Source organism: Aquarana catesbeiana, linkage group LG08 (genome assembly GCF_042186555.1).
Source record: "Aquarana catesbeiana isolate 2022-GZ linkage group LG08, ASM4218655v1, whole genome shotgun sequence".
Classification (NCBI taxonomy): Eukaryota; Metazoa; Chordata; class Amphibia; order Anura; family Ranidae; genus Aquarana; species Aquarana catesbeiana.
Window position 1 is genome coordinate 300,054,916 of NC_133331.1, and position 14,022 is coordinate 300,068,937.

General features: G+C 45.5%; 1 protein-coding gene across 1 annotated transcript in view; it reads right to left on the minus strand.

Moving 5' to 3' along the window:
* LOC141106857 (uncharacterized) overlaps nt 1-14,022 on the minus strand; it is a 55,820-nt gene that overhangs the window by 3,516 nt on the left and 38,282 nt on the right. The window contains 5 exon segments of the mRNA XM_073597788.1: nt 2,579-2,720; nt 2,833-2,930; nt 3,047-3,086; nt 4,316-4,550; nt 5,380-5,609. Coding sequence (XP_073453889.1) covers nt 2,579-2,720; nt 2,833-2,930; nt 3,047-3,086; nt 4,316-4,550; nt 5,380-5,609 — 745 coding nt within the window.

The window sequence follows — 14,022 nt, forward strand, 5'->3', positions numbered from 1 at the left end:
ATATGTTGGGAACATGACATTATATTGAGGAATGGAGATGGACCTTTCATATGGTGTACAGTATCTTCTCCTCATATGTTGGGAACATGACATTATATTGAGGAATGGAGATGGACCTTTCATATGGTGTACAGTATCTCCACCTCATTTGGTGGGAACATGACGTTATATTGAGGAATGGAGATGGACCTTTCATATGGTGTACAGAATCTCCTCCTCATTTGGTGGGAACATGACGTTATATTGAGGAATGGAGATGGACCTTTCATATGGTGTACAGTATCTCCACCTCATTTGGTGGGAACATGACGTTATATTGAGGAATGGAGATGGACCTTTCATATGGTGTACAGTATCTCCACCTCATTTGTTGGGAACATGACGTTATATTGAGGAATGGAGATGGACCTTTCATATGGTGTACAGTATCTTCTCCTCATATGTTGGGAACATGACATTATATTGAGGAATGGAGATGGACCTTTCATATGGTGTACAGTATCTCCACCTCATTTGGTGGGAACATGACGTTATATTGAGGAATGGAGATGGACCTTTCATATGGTGTACAGAATCTCCTCCTCATTTGGTGGGAACATGACGTTATATTGAGGAATGGAGATGGACCTTTCATATGGTGTACAGTATCTCCACCTCATTTGGTGGGAACCTGACGTTATATTGAGGAATGGAGATGGACCTTTCATATGGTGTACAGCATCTCCACCTCATTTGTTGGGAACATGACGTTATATTGAGGAATGGAGATGGACCTTTCATATGGTGTACAGTATCTCCTCCTCATTTGTTGGGAACATGACTTTATATTGAGGAATGGAGATGGACCTTTCATATGGTCTACAGTATCTCCTCCTCATTTGTTGGGAACATGACATTATATTGAGGAATGGAGATGGACCTTTCATATGGTATACAGTATCTCCTCCTCATTTGTTGGAAACATGACATTATATTGAGGAATGGAGATGGACCTTTCATATGGTGTACAGTATCTCCTCCTCATTTGTTGGGAACATGATGTTATATTGAGGAATGGAGATGGACCTTTCATATGGTGTACACAAGTGGTGGTCAGTTTGCTGGATGTAGGAGGCTTTAAGTGTGGCCCCTATCATAATCAAAGGGTGGCACATAATATTCAGTGTATGTAAAGCTACAGAAATCTGTCAGACTGTGAACATACTACCGTAGATGGTCAAAGACTATAAGCATGGTGCAAATGAGGTCGGAGACTGAGGACATGCTGCAGTAGGCAAATACTGTGAATACCTTCTGTCAGGTCTCTCACTTACCAGACCGGAGAGTCCACTTGGGCAGAGGGTAGGCTCCCTTACGTATCCGACTTGCGGCCCCTGGTAGAGCAGACAGGAAGCACACGAGTGCGGAGTGGTATGAGAGCCTGTGCAGGACTCTGTATTCCGGAAGCTAGCAGTCTTCAGACAGCAGATGATAGTCAGAGGCACAGGCAACGGATGCTGAGCAGGAGCTAAAGACAGGTCAATGCACAGGCTGGGTTTGGCAACAGGCGGGCAGCAGAGGTACAGGAGAAGCAGGCAGAAGCGAGGTCAAAACAAGCCGGGGTCAGATGCAGGCGCAGGTCAGAAGAATCCAAAGGCAAGCCGGGTCGTCAACAGATCAGGAACTCAGGAACACAGGAACTAGGAACAGGAAACAGGAACTAGGCACAGAGCTGTTGATCAGGCAGCACCGATCAGAGATAGCAGCAGACCTAAATAGGCTGATTGGCGCCAAACGCCGCCCGATACACACAGACGCCCGCGCACCCACACGCGCCTGAACGCGCCCCCGGACACCGGCGCGCACACTAGCACCACCAGGCACAGCACGGCCAGCCGGATTAGACACGCCAGTGCCCCCAGAAGCACGCGCCCCAGCACGCACAGGAACGCGTGCACCAACGCGCCCCGGCGCGCACCGACGCCCAACCAGGTAACCTCTCTGACACCTTCCATGATAATTCTATTACAGTTTTTTACAAATCAGTCCTCTCAGATTGGTGTTCTTTACAGGAGATTGATGAGGTAGATCGACGATGTTCTTACTGTCAGCAGTTGAGGTTTCTCAGTCTTTCCTGTACCGAAGGATAACATGCTCTCTATCTTGTACATAAGCAACACAGATTTGTTGAAATTAAATACAAAGAAAACTCTGTATACGGAAGGGGTGATTTGTTTTTAGAGCTCTGTGGATGAGGAATAGTCAGGTTCTAGATGACTCTGAAAAATTGACTGGATGTTCTTCTTATGATTACTAATTGTAGAAAAAATATTTTAGAATGTTGATCTGGTGAGCTATCTGATTGCCTTTTGGGATCAGGGAGGAATCTTTATAACTTAAAGAAGATTAGGCTAAGCTTTATATGGACATTCTACTGTCCTGTGGGTCAGCTGCTGCTTTGAAATTTTTAGTTTTCTCTTTGGTGAATTCAGTAGACATAGACATTCTCTCCTCTGATGTAACAATGAAAAGGAAAACTTTATACTCAGAAGTGAAATAGAAATGGGAACTGGTTCTATATTTAGTGTTTATTACTCACTTGTGTCCATATGTAGAGAAGATTCCTCCTGTTTACTTTTCATAATCATCTCCCCCTCCTCCATAGACTGCTGATCTCCACTCACCAACATCGCTTCTTCTTCCTCCTTAATCTCAACTTGGATGTCTTTTAGTTCTTCACCCTGAACCCCAAAGATGATAGAATACTTGTATAAAAAGGAACTAGTCACAAAGAAGAATGTCCTCTCATAACTTAGAATACATTTTTGGATCTACATGCTCAGTCCAACCTACCTGATGATGGTGAGGGATGGTGTGACCTTCCTGTGTGGAATCCCAGGAATACAGAGAACGGGGACATCTCTCTGGAGGGTTACCATTACTGGATCCATCTGTAGGAAACACACCCACTGACTGAATACATTGTTTCTATGTGTTTATCAGATGATGGGGGATCTAGGTGGACCCTCCGTACTGCTCTCTCCTTTACAATAAAGTCTCCTCTTACCCGGTGATGTGAGGGGCGGCTGATTCTCCATCATGAAGTCCTTCTAGAGATCCTTTTGTCCTTCTAAATACTCCCACTCCTCCCAGCTGCTGGGTGTTAATGGATCACCGGATATTTTCTTCACCACTTAAAAATCCTGTGTAAATTTAGAGAGTAATAACAGCGATCACCAAAAATGTCCCAGAATCCTCCTCACCTCTCTGATCAGGCTTGTATTTTATTAATAGAAATAAAAATGATGTCATATAACCACCCAAAATCTTACTCATCTCTTCCTGATATATACAGGACTCTTCTCCCTGGACAGATAACAAACTGAGAATTATCTGGACTGTACTGGCATGAATGATGTCTAGGTCTCTGGTCTATAAACCAGAGGCTCTGGATGGACAGTTATGTAAATTGTTCTATAATTAGGAGGTGTCTGGTCTATAAACCAGAGGCTCTGGATGGACAGTTGGATAAATGGCTCTATATTTAGGATGTACCCGGTCTATAAACCAGAGGCTCTGGATGGACAGTTTGATAAATGGTTCTATATTTAGGATGTTAAGTTGGGTTGAGTTGAGAGGTATCTTGATATAGTGCGGTCTTACCCCGAAGGGTCCCGACAGGCTTGGCGGAGTTACTGGAGAAAAAAGAAAAACCCAGGGACTAGGAGGAGACAGCAGCAGGAAAGCAGCATGAAAAATGGAACCAGAAAGGCTATGCAGGAAAGGCTTGTGTGAAGAGCCATGTCTTCAATTTCCTGCGAAAGACCAATATGGTAGGGGCCTCCTGGAGCTCGGCAGGGAGGCTATTCCACAGCACGGCACCCTGGTGGGAGAAAGCTCGACCATCACGCTGGGTCTTCTTAGGCACAGAGATGTGGAGGAGGTCTCTTCTGCTCGATCTAAGTCATCTGCCCAGAATTTGTTTGTGGAAGCGTGAACATAGGTAACTCGGAGCGAGGCTTCTCATGATTTTAAACATGATACAGCCTGCTTCAAACAGAGTACGATGGTAAACCAGCAGCCAGTGCAAGGCACAAAGAATAGGGGTGATATGATCCCTCAAAGGGACACCCATAAGTAGCCTTGCTGCAGCGTTCTGTATGAGTTAAAGCCTCTGCACTCTTTTCTTTGGCAATCTCAGATATAATGAGTTGTAATAGTCTAGGCAGCTGCATATCGTGGCACAGATGATGGTTTTCTTGTCCGGAAGATCCAGGTATTTGAACAACACCCTCAGTTTTAGCTGCCAGTGGCATGCACTGACCATCTTATTTACCCAAGGGGCCAGGGTGAAACCTGAGTCTAAGACGAATCCCAAGTCATGAACCTGGGAGGCCGCCTCCGGAGGAGAACCAAATGAGGGAGGCCAAGGTGGAATATCTGGAGGAATAGCCAAATCACTGAAGATGATTATTTCAGTTTTTCCACCATTCAGTTTAAAAAAATTGGTGGACATCCATATGTTGACGGCCTCCAGACAGTTGGCAAGGGTGGCATCAGCCGGCTGGTTCCTAGGAATCCTCAGGTAAACCTAGGTGTCACCTGCATATAGATGATACTGGACGGCGTGGATCTTTAGGAGGTCGGTAAGAGGCCTCATTTAGATGTTGAACAGCAGAGGAGACATGGCAGAACCCTGTGGCACTCCGCAGTTCAAGGCGGTGTTCTTAGAGTAAAAGGAGCAGTTCAGGGGCCATCACTGTTCGGCAGATGTCCTCCAGCACAATCTCTGGCCTGATGATTTTGTCTCTAATGGTCTTAACCTTAGAGACAAAGAAGTCGGCAAGCTCCTGGCACCAATTCTGTGACTCCTTAGGAGCAGAGCTGGTAGCTTCAGGGTGGGTTAAAGAGGAAGTAAACCCATCAGGTTCACCCTGTTTCCCTGCAAAGGTAAAGCATAATGGGCTACTATGCATCGCATAGTAGCCCATTATGTGTCACTTACCTGACACAGGAGCCTGCGATGTCACCGCTGTCCCCTCTGGTATGGAGCGTCTATCTCTTTTCTTCTATCGTGGCTCCGGCGGTGTGATTGGCCGGAACTGTGATGACGTCACTCCCGCGCATGCGCACGGAAGCCACTACTAATGGCATATCGCGCGCTCAGTGCCATAGACAGTTGTGCCTGTCTTTTTGCAAATATCTCCTAAACAGCGTAGGTTTAGAAGATATTTCTTGGACATACAGGTAAGCCTTAATCTAGGCTTACCTGTAGGTCAAAGTGGTCTGTAAGGGTTTACAACCACTTTAACTCAGAAGAGATCTTAAAGAGTTCAGCCGTGCTGTTGGCTGCCTCCCTGATTCGCTCCTGGAAATAGGTCTTTTTAGTCTCTCTTATACAAATAGAGGGCCTCCAAGTGCAGCTTTTTATCATCTTCCAGATAGAACTTCCACCAGCGTCTCTCTCTGGATTGAACCCGCTGTTTAAGGAGCCTAAGCTCCTCGGTGAACCATTGCGGGCTCTTGCCCAGGGGACGGGGGTTGGATCTCATCCTACGGAGTGCTCCCACATCAAGGGCCACTTCAACCAACTCCTGGGAAATACTCAGCTTCTCTGCAGGGTCAGCCAGCTTAAAGAAGATTGACTGGTTGATATCCTTAGCCACAAGATTTCCAAATCTGTCTGGGCAGACTTTTGATAGATTTCTTGAGAGGACTTTAGGGCCAGTGAGATCTGGGATATGAGGAGGTTTCCTTTCCGGGTAAAGCTAGGCTGAAGGAAATAAACCTGTGATCTGACCGGGTCAAATCCCTGGGCGGCACACAGGTTGCCGGAAATCCACTGAGAAGGAGCCAATCTAGCACATAGCCAGCAGTGTGGGTAGCAGCTGTCACATGTTGCCGATACCCCAAAAGTGCCAGTTCTTAAATAAGAGATTGAGTGGGGGCATCACTTAAAGTGGTGTTCCACCCAAAAAAAAAAAAAAGCATGAACGTGCCTAAAAAAAAAAAAAAAAATTGGAAATTTTTTTTTAAACTCACCTCTAAATGGCTGTTGCTAGGGGGTCCCTGGTAGTCTGCCTCCTTCAGTGCCTGGGCTGGTGACATCACTTCCCCTCAGCGCAGGAAGGGCTCAGCTCTGCCCCCTCCATCTTGTCAATCATCTGGGACACATTACAGGTCCCAGATAACTGAGCGGCCAATCACGGCGCGCGGCACCGCTCGCGCATGCGCAGTGGGTGCCCCGCTGTGAAGCCACAGCCGGGCGCCCACAGTTGCAATGCCGGTGCCGCCGAACGGAGGGGGAGACGAGTGGGGCTTCTATCCCCCGCATGGCTGGACCCTGGGACAGGTAAGTGTCCGATTATTAAAAGTCAGCAGCTGCAATATTTGTAGCTGCTGACTTTTAATTTTTTTTAAAAAATGGGAACTCCTCTTTAAGTCCTCTGCCCAGAGGTTTATGTCTCCCATAATGCAGGATCCTTTAAACACAACGGACATCTGTGAGGCTAAGCTAAGAAATTCAAAAACAAAATCAAGTTTTAAAGCTGGGGGGCGATAAATCAAAGCAAACCCATAAGTAAGTTTTCTAGCTACTTGGAAAGAAAAGATCAAGTTTTCAAAAGGACTTATAGGTAGTATTAAAATTCTCTGATACTAGGAGATAACTTTTAAAAATCACGGTGCCCCCCCCCCCCCCCCCGCCAATTGGGCGGTTACATTGAAGTATTTTGTATTGGGGTGGGACCAGCTTGTCCAGGATGGAACCTTTAAAATCCTGGAGCCAAGTCTCAGTAAGACAGAGGAAGTCCAGGTCCTCCTCCATGAGAAGGGTCGCAATATTAGCTGCATTGGCCACTGCAGACCTGCAACTTAAAAGACCCCCTGTTAAGGATGATGCAGGAGAATTTCTTGAAAAATGGGGAGGTGTATTAAAAGCATTGACCCGTAAAAGAGATCTATGAGAGACCGGGGTGTGTAAATTGGAGTTATTGACCGCAGGCTGAAAAATCACATTAGTATGTAAAATACGCTTAGTGTCATCTGGCAATTAAAATAATGGGGAGTGTAGGTCCTTTAGAGCCGAGGCTGAGTATACTACAGTCTTGTCATGGGAACTATGTCTACTCAGAACCATATTGGCTACTATTTTATGTAAGATGAAGGGCCGGGTCACATGGCTAACGGGGAGGGTGCGCGTCAGATGATGGGAGCATGCGCGCTCACAAGCCGGGGACGTGCAAGCTGGGCTGTGCTGTGATGTATCTGGTCTATAAACCAGAGGCTCTGGATGGACAGTTGGATAAATGGTTCTATATTTAGGCTGTATCTGGTCTATAAACCAGAGGCTCTGGATGGACAGTTGGATAAATGGTTCTATATTTAGGATGTATCCGGTTTATAAACCAGAGGCTCTGGATGGACAGTTGGATAAATGGCTCTATATTTAGGATGTATCTGATCTATAAACCAGAGGCTCTCGATGGACAGTTGGATAAATGGCTCTATATTTAGGATGTATCTGGTTTATAAACCAGAGGCTCTGGATGGGCAGTTGGATAAATGGTTCTATATTTAGGATGTATCCGGTTTATAAACCAGAGGCTCTGGATGGACAGTTGAGTAAATGGCTCTATATTTAGGATGTATCTGATCTATAAACCAGAGGCTCTCGATGGACAGTTGGATAAATGGCTCTATATTTAGGATGTATCTGGTTTATAAACCAGAGGCTCTGGATGGGCAGTTGGATAAATGGTTCCATATTTAGGATGTACCTGGTCTATAAAGCAGAGGCTCTGGATGAACAGTTGGATAAATGGCTCTATATTTAGGATGTATCTATGTAAATATTACAATACTCTATATAAGTGTATATCAGCATCTTCTGGAGATAAAAGACATCTCAGTGACTATGGAGGAAGAGGACGGACATGACGGGGGGGTTACTGGGTGTAAAAATAAAATAATATCTTATTACCTCCTCTGCTGTCGTTGCAGGAATATCTCCCTCCTCTTCCACTGATGACATCACTTCCTGTTTGTATCTTCTTATCACTTCCTGTCTCTGCATTCCATGGACAATAAGTGAGATCACCAACTTGTGGAGAAAATTCGCACTGCAGCCGTTTTAAAAAACTTTGACAAATGCTTCTTTATTTTTTTTTCTTTAGCTTTGATTCTTAAAGTGGAACTTTAGTCAGAAAATGAGGTCCTCCTAGATCACCTCAGGCTGGCCCCTTTTGCACGTACAGCTATATAAAATATAAAAAATAAGTGCCTATCAGTGTTTAAAATCCAGTAATATACAATCTATTGTAAAGCGCTGCGTAAATTGTTGGCGCTATATAAATTCTGTATAATAATAATGTATAATAATCTCACCCTTCTCTACTCATTTGCTCTCTATTTTCAGGCATGGTGCAGGATTTGTAGAGGACAATCGGCTGCTCAGGGGCTCTGGGCTTCAGCAAAATGGCCGCCTCTGACCAGAAAAAATAGGAGCAATGCTGGAGACAATTTACATGACACATTTAATTTGGTAGCATACTTATTCATGTGGAATGTATGTTTCTTGCTAAAAAAAAATAATTTATTTTTAATTCATTATTACCTCCAGTAATAATTTCCCAATTTCCCTTTGGGAATAATAAAGTATTCTGTCTTGTATGACGTTGTTTTGGGTAAAGTTTCACTTTAACAGCATGTCATACCACTGTTATATAAAAACAGCAAGGACAAGACAGCTGACTCCTAAAGGTAATGGGCTGCTTTAGAATGGCCTCCCTTTTGCGCTGCTCATGTGCGCCCTCTAGAGCATGCAACATCATTATCCATGATCACTGAGTCCATCAGACATAACAGATCACAGAGCGGGGCACAGGACCAATAAAATTGGCCCTGTCGCATGTGATCACCGTGATCAATCACAGCCATCACAAATGTAAATAAAGGCTTCATGTTGGAGTAACAACTCTGTTTCTTCTTACACCGATTGTCTGTGAGAGGAAACAATGCTACCCCAGTGATCTGCACAGTACAATGTCACCAGAGCAGCCAACCAATGTCCCTGATCACTACCAACTCAAGTACATTATCGCCATACCAGAGCAACCAACAATAGAGTCCCTGATTGCTAGCCACGCCTGCACAAAGTCACCAGACCAGTGCAACCAGTCACAGTGTTCCTGATTGCTGCCACCCCAGTACAGTGTCAATAGATCACCACAACCAGCAACAGTGTTCCTGACTGTCTCAACCCCGGTACACAATCAGCAGATGAGTGCACCCAGCAGTAGTGTTCCTCATCACTTCCACACCAGTTCTAGTGTCACCAGACTAGTGTCAGTCAGTAACAATGTTCTTCATCACCAACACACCAGTTCCAATGTTGCCAGTCTAGTGTAAGCCAGCCACAGTGTTCCTGATCACTAGTCAAACCAGTTCCAATTTCTCCAGACCAATGTAAGTCAGCCAAAGTGTTCCTTACACCAATCCCAGTGTCACCAGACCCGCACAGCCAGCAACAGTGTTCCTTATCACCGCAAGTCCCATTGTCACCAGACCAGAGTAACTCACAACAATATTGTTCCTGATTGTTGCCAGACCAGAGCAGTCCAGAAACATTGTTCCTGATTGCTACTACACCACTGCCAGTGATTCAGAGTAGTGCAGGCAGCAACAGTTGGACTGGTCATCGCTGCCTCACCAGTCACCAGTGTCACCAAATCAGTGTAAAAAGCAACAATGTTTCCAATCACCACCACACCAGTCCCAGTGTTACCAGTAGACATGTGCAGAACAAAAAAAATACATTTTGTTTCAGTTTAATTCATTAAGTTACTAATTTTGTTTAGTTGCATTCATAACAAAATTTGTTTTGTTTAGTTTATTTGTTTTCGGATATAGTAGAACTTTTTCGGAAGTATTTGAATTGAATCAAAAATAGTGAACCGGTCCGAATTCATTGTGAAAAGTAGCTGGTTTTTAAGGACCAGGCGGCTGTAGTGTCCTTAACAACTATAGTGGTTGTTAACCAAGTGGTTAAGGAGGAGGAGGTACCATCTACTAATAATTTGAATTATTATATTGTAGGGGCTTCATAGTAATTACTGGAAATCGGAGCACACATGAGGTCACCTCCCGGGCATCCTTATTGTTTTTCCCTTGCCAGGGCATAGGGCATTTCAAAGAACTCCCAACCGGTGGGGAAGGCGTTACGCACTGTTGCGGCACATTCTGTGTGCCAGACTGGGACCATGCTTGGGGACAGTCATTCTTACAATGTCCTGAATCACCACATATGGAACACCTGTCATTGTGAAATCTATCCTGGCCACCTCTCAGGGAACCCTGTCCGTGTCCATAACCTCTTCCTCAGTTCCCATGCCCATAACCATCATTCTCCTGACTCATTCCTCTACAAGCTCTCCCACTCTAAAACTCCTCAGCATGCTGTAGTCCCAGAAAGTGAGCTTTACTACTATATTTGTTACATAGTAGGTGAGGTTGAAAAAAGACACAAGTCCATCAAGTCCAACCTATGTGTGTGATTATATGTCAGTATTACATTGTATATCCCTGTATGTTGCGGTCGTTCAGGTGCTTATCTAATAGTTTCTTGAAACCATCGATGCCCCCCGCTGAGACCACCGCCTGTGGAAGGGAATTCCACATCCTCGCCGCTCTTACCATGAAGAACCCTCTACGTAGTTTAAGGTTAAACCTCTTTTCTTCTAATTTTAATGAGTGGCCACATGTCTTGTTAAACTCCCTTCTGCAAAAAAGTTTTATCCCTATTGTGGGGTCACCAGTACGGTATTTGTATATTGAAATCATATCCCCTCTCAAGCGTGTCTTCTCCAGAGAGAATAAGTTCAGTGCTCACAACCTTTCCTCATAACTAAGATCCTCCAGACCCTTTTTTAGTACTCGCTCCATTTCCAGTACATCCTTCCTGAGGACTGGTGCCCAGAACTGGACAGCATACTCCAGGTGCGGTCGGACCAGAGTCTTGTAGAGCGGGAGAATTATCGTTTTATCTCTGGAGTTAATCCCCTTTTTAATGCATGCCAATATTCTGTTAGCAGCAGCTTGGCATTGCATGCGATTGCTGAGCCTATCATCTACTAGGACCCCCAGGTCCTTTGATCTCATTTGTTGAGGTCAAAGCAAACTGCTGCATCCTTTATCATGATATCTATCTTGAACTCCTTGTCATCCCTATTAGGCCATTTATCCACCAGTTGTTTAACCACTTGCCTACTGGACACTTTCACCCCCTTCCTGCCCAGGCTAATTTTCAGGTTTCAGCGCTGTCACGCTTTGAATGACATTTGCGCGGTCATGCAACACTGTACCCAAATAACATTTTTATCATTTTAACACAGAAAGAGCTTTCTTTTGGTGGTATTTAATCAGCACTGCGGTATTTTATTTTTTGCTAAATAAATTTAAAAAGACCAATTAAAAATTTTGCAAACATGTAGTTTATTTTCTTCACTGATGTGCACTGATAGGCTGCACTGATAGGTGACACTGATAAGGAGGCACTGATTGGCAGCACTAATTAGCACAGATTGGCAGCACTGGTGGCCACTCTTGGGGCTGCACTGATAATCAGGACATGGAAAATCAGTGCCCTAATTATCAGTGTAGATGTCCCTTTCACACAAGCTGGTTGGCTGCTCTCCTCTCATCATGCTGTCAGCGCGAGGAAAGGAATGCCGATAACCAGCTTGTGTTTACATTGTGATCAGCTGTGACTGGACACTGCTGATCACGTGGTAAAGGGCGCTGTGGTTGGCTTCTTACTCCACTATGCCCTAAGAATCAGAGCGAGCTGAAGCTGGGACGCGGTGGGCATGATGATGGGAGGACGTCATATAACACCCTCCCAGAACTGGCGGACCATGCTATAGCTGTCATTCAGCTATGGCACGGTGGGGAATTGGAGCCAACTAGGCAGCATGCTGTGGCTGGGGGAACATGACTGCCAATTTGTTCTCCCCTCTCTGTAGGCTCAAGTTCCTACCTTCCTCAACTTCAGAACCAATATCATTATGCCGCGTATACACGATCGCACATTCCGACAACAAAATCCATGTTTTTTTTCCGACGGATGTTGGCTCAAACTTGTCTTGCATACACACTGTCACACAAAGTTGGTCGGAAATTGCGAACGTCAAGAACGCGGTGACGTACAACACGTACAACGAGCCGAGAAAAATGAACTTCAATAGCCAGTGCGGCTCTTCTGCTTGATTCCGAGCATGCGTGGCAGTTTGTGCGTTGGAATTCTGTATACACGATCGGAATTTACGACAACGGATTTTGTTGAGGGAAAATTTGAGATCCAGATCTCAAATTTTGTGTGTCAAAAATTCCGATGGGAAAAGTCCGATGGAGCCTACACACGGTCGGAATTTCCAACAACAAGCTCCGATCACACATTTGCCGTCGGAAAGTCCGACCGTGTGTACGGGGCAATAGAGGATGAGGAGGATGAAGGTTTAGTAAACAGTCCACCACCTCCTCTGCATGCTGTGGCTGGATAACACGGGCAACATCACTAAATAGGGACAAAGTTGCCCTGCCTGAGGACGGACCACGTCCGCGTTTGCTTGTTGACACAGACACTGCTGGACCCCTCATAGTGGCATGGGAACGTGTTTCTTTCCTTGTTGGCATCCTAGACATGATGGGGGGCTTATTACCCAAATTTTAAAGATACTGGGAAATGTGTGATTGGATGCACGTTATTCAATGAAAAGTGGTGTTTAGTGAGCTTTAAATTGAGGACTGATGCTGACAGAAATGTAAAAACTATAAAAAATCAATAAAAAGGGTGACAATTTAAAAAAAAAGGGGGCAGGCAGGGGACACAAAAAAGAAAAAAAAACATGCAGCAACCAAAAAAAAGAGTATACAGTGCTAAATGTTATGTAATGGCGTGTTAAACACTGCACTATACTAACACTCTACACTCACAATTGAGTCACAATACTCGGTAGTAGCAAACTGAGCCCTGCTCTATCTATCTCCACTCCGACAACACTACAAGAGCTGGCTATGGGAAGTTAGCTTTTATAGTGTGGGGTGGGACCATGAGTGCCTGATTGGAGAAAGGAACCATCACTTCGTCCAATCAGAGGGCCCTGATGGTGCTAATTGGCAAAACTTACTGTCCAGCGGACAGTTGGATAAATGGTTCTATATTTAGGATGTATCTGGTCTATAAACCAGAGGCTCTGGATGGACAGTTGGATAAATGGCTCTATACTTCCACTCTGTTTCCCACTGCTACTACTTCTTCCCTAAGATCTTCCACTGCTTGTTTGCATGATCGTTCTACTGTGGCTATGAGTTGCTGTATATCTGTTTTTGTGGGTAGTGCTCTTATAAGATCTCTAATGTCCCGGTCAGCCGGGTCATCTCTTGGCGTCTCCCCACCATTATATACCACTGGGCTCGCTCTGTCCATAAGGGGTTTTAATAAGTCCGCCCCCTGTTCTGTTGGGGTACCTCCCAGAGTCGGCAGCCCATCTTTGCCCCTCTTAATTCCACTGCCCCTCCAGTTGTCCTCTATTTGTCTAGTTGTCCATACCTCTAGGGATCTGTGGGCTATCCCTCTGCTCCAGCCTCAGGGGTTCTCCGCCTCCACTGCCCGACATCTGGATACCGTGTCTGCCCACCGAAGGACTTCGCTTGTACATGTGTGTGCTGTGGCTTAGGACCGGCGAGCCTTGTCCAGCTCACTTGTGGCTTCCAATATCTGGGCTCCAGTAACTTCCCCTCTCGGTTCTGGGATGCTGCTCCTGCTGTACTCACTCCCCTTTGCGGCGTCATGAATGCCCGCAGCCCGCCGTCTGGGTTTCTACTTCCTCCCCCAGCAGGCTGGAGCGCTGCTCGTCTGCATGTCGCTATTTCTGCAGCCAGACCAGACTCTCCACTGCGGCCCCTGTCTGCTGTCGACTTTTGGCTATTAGCTCTAATGAGGTGCAGCCGTCTTGCTGTGTGCAGCCCGGGTGTGTAAGGGAGCTC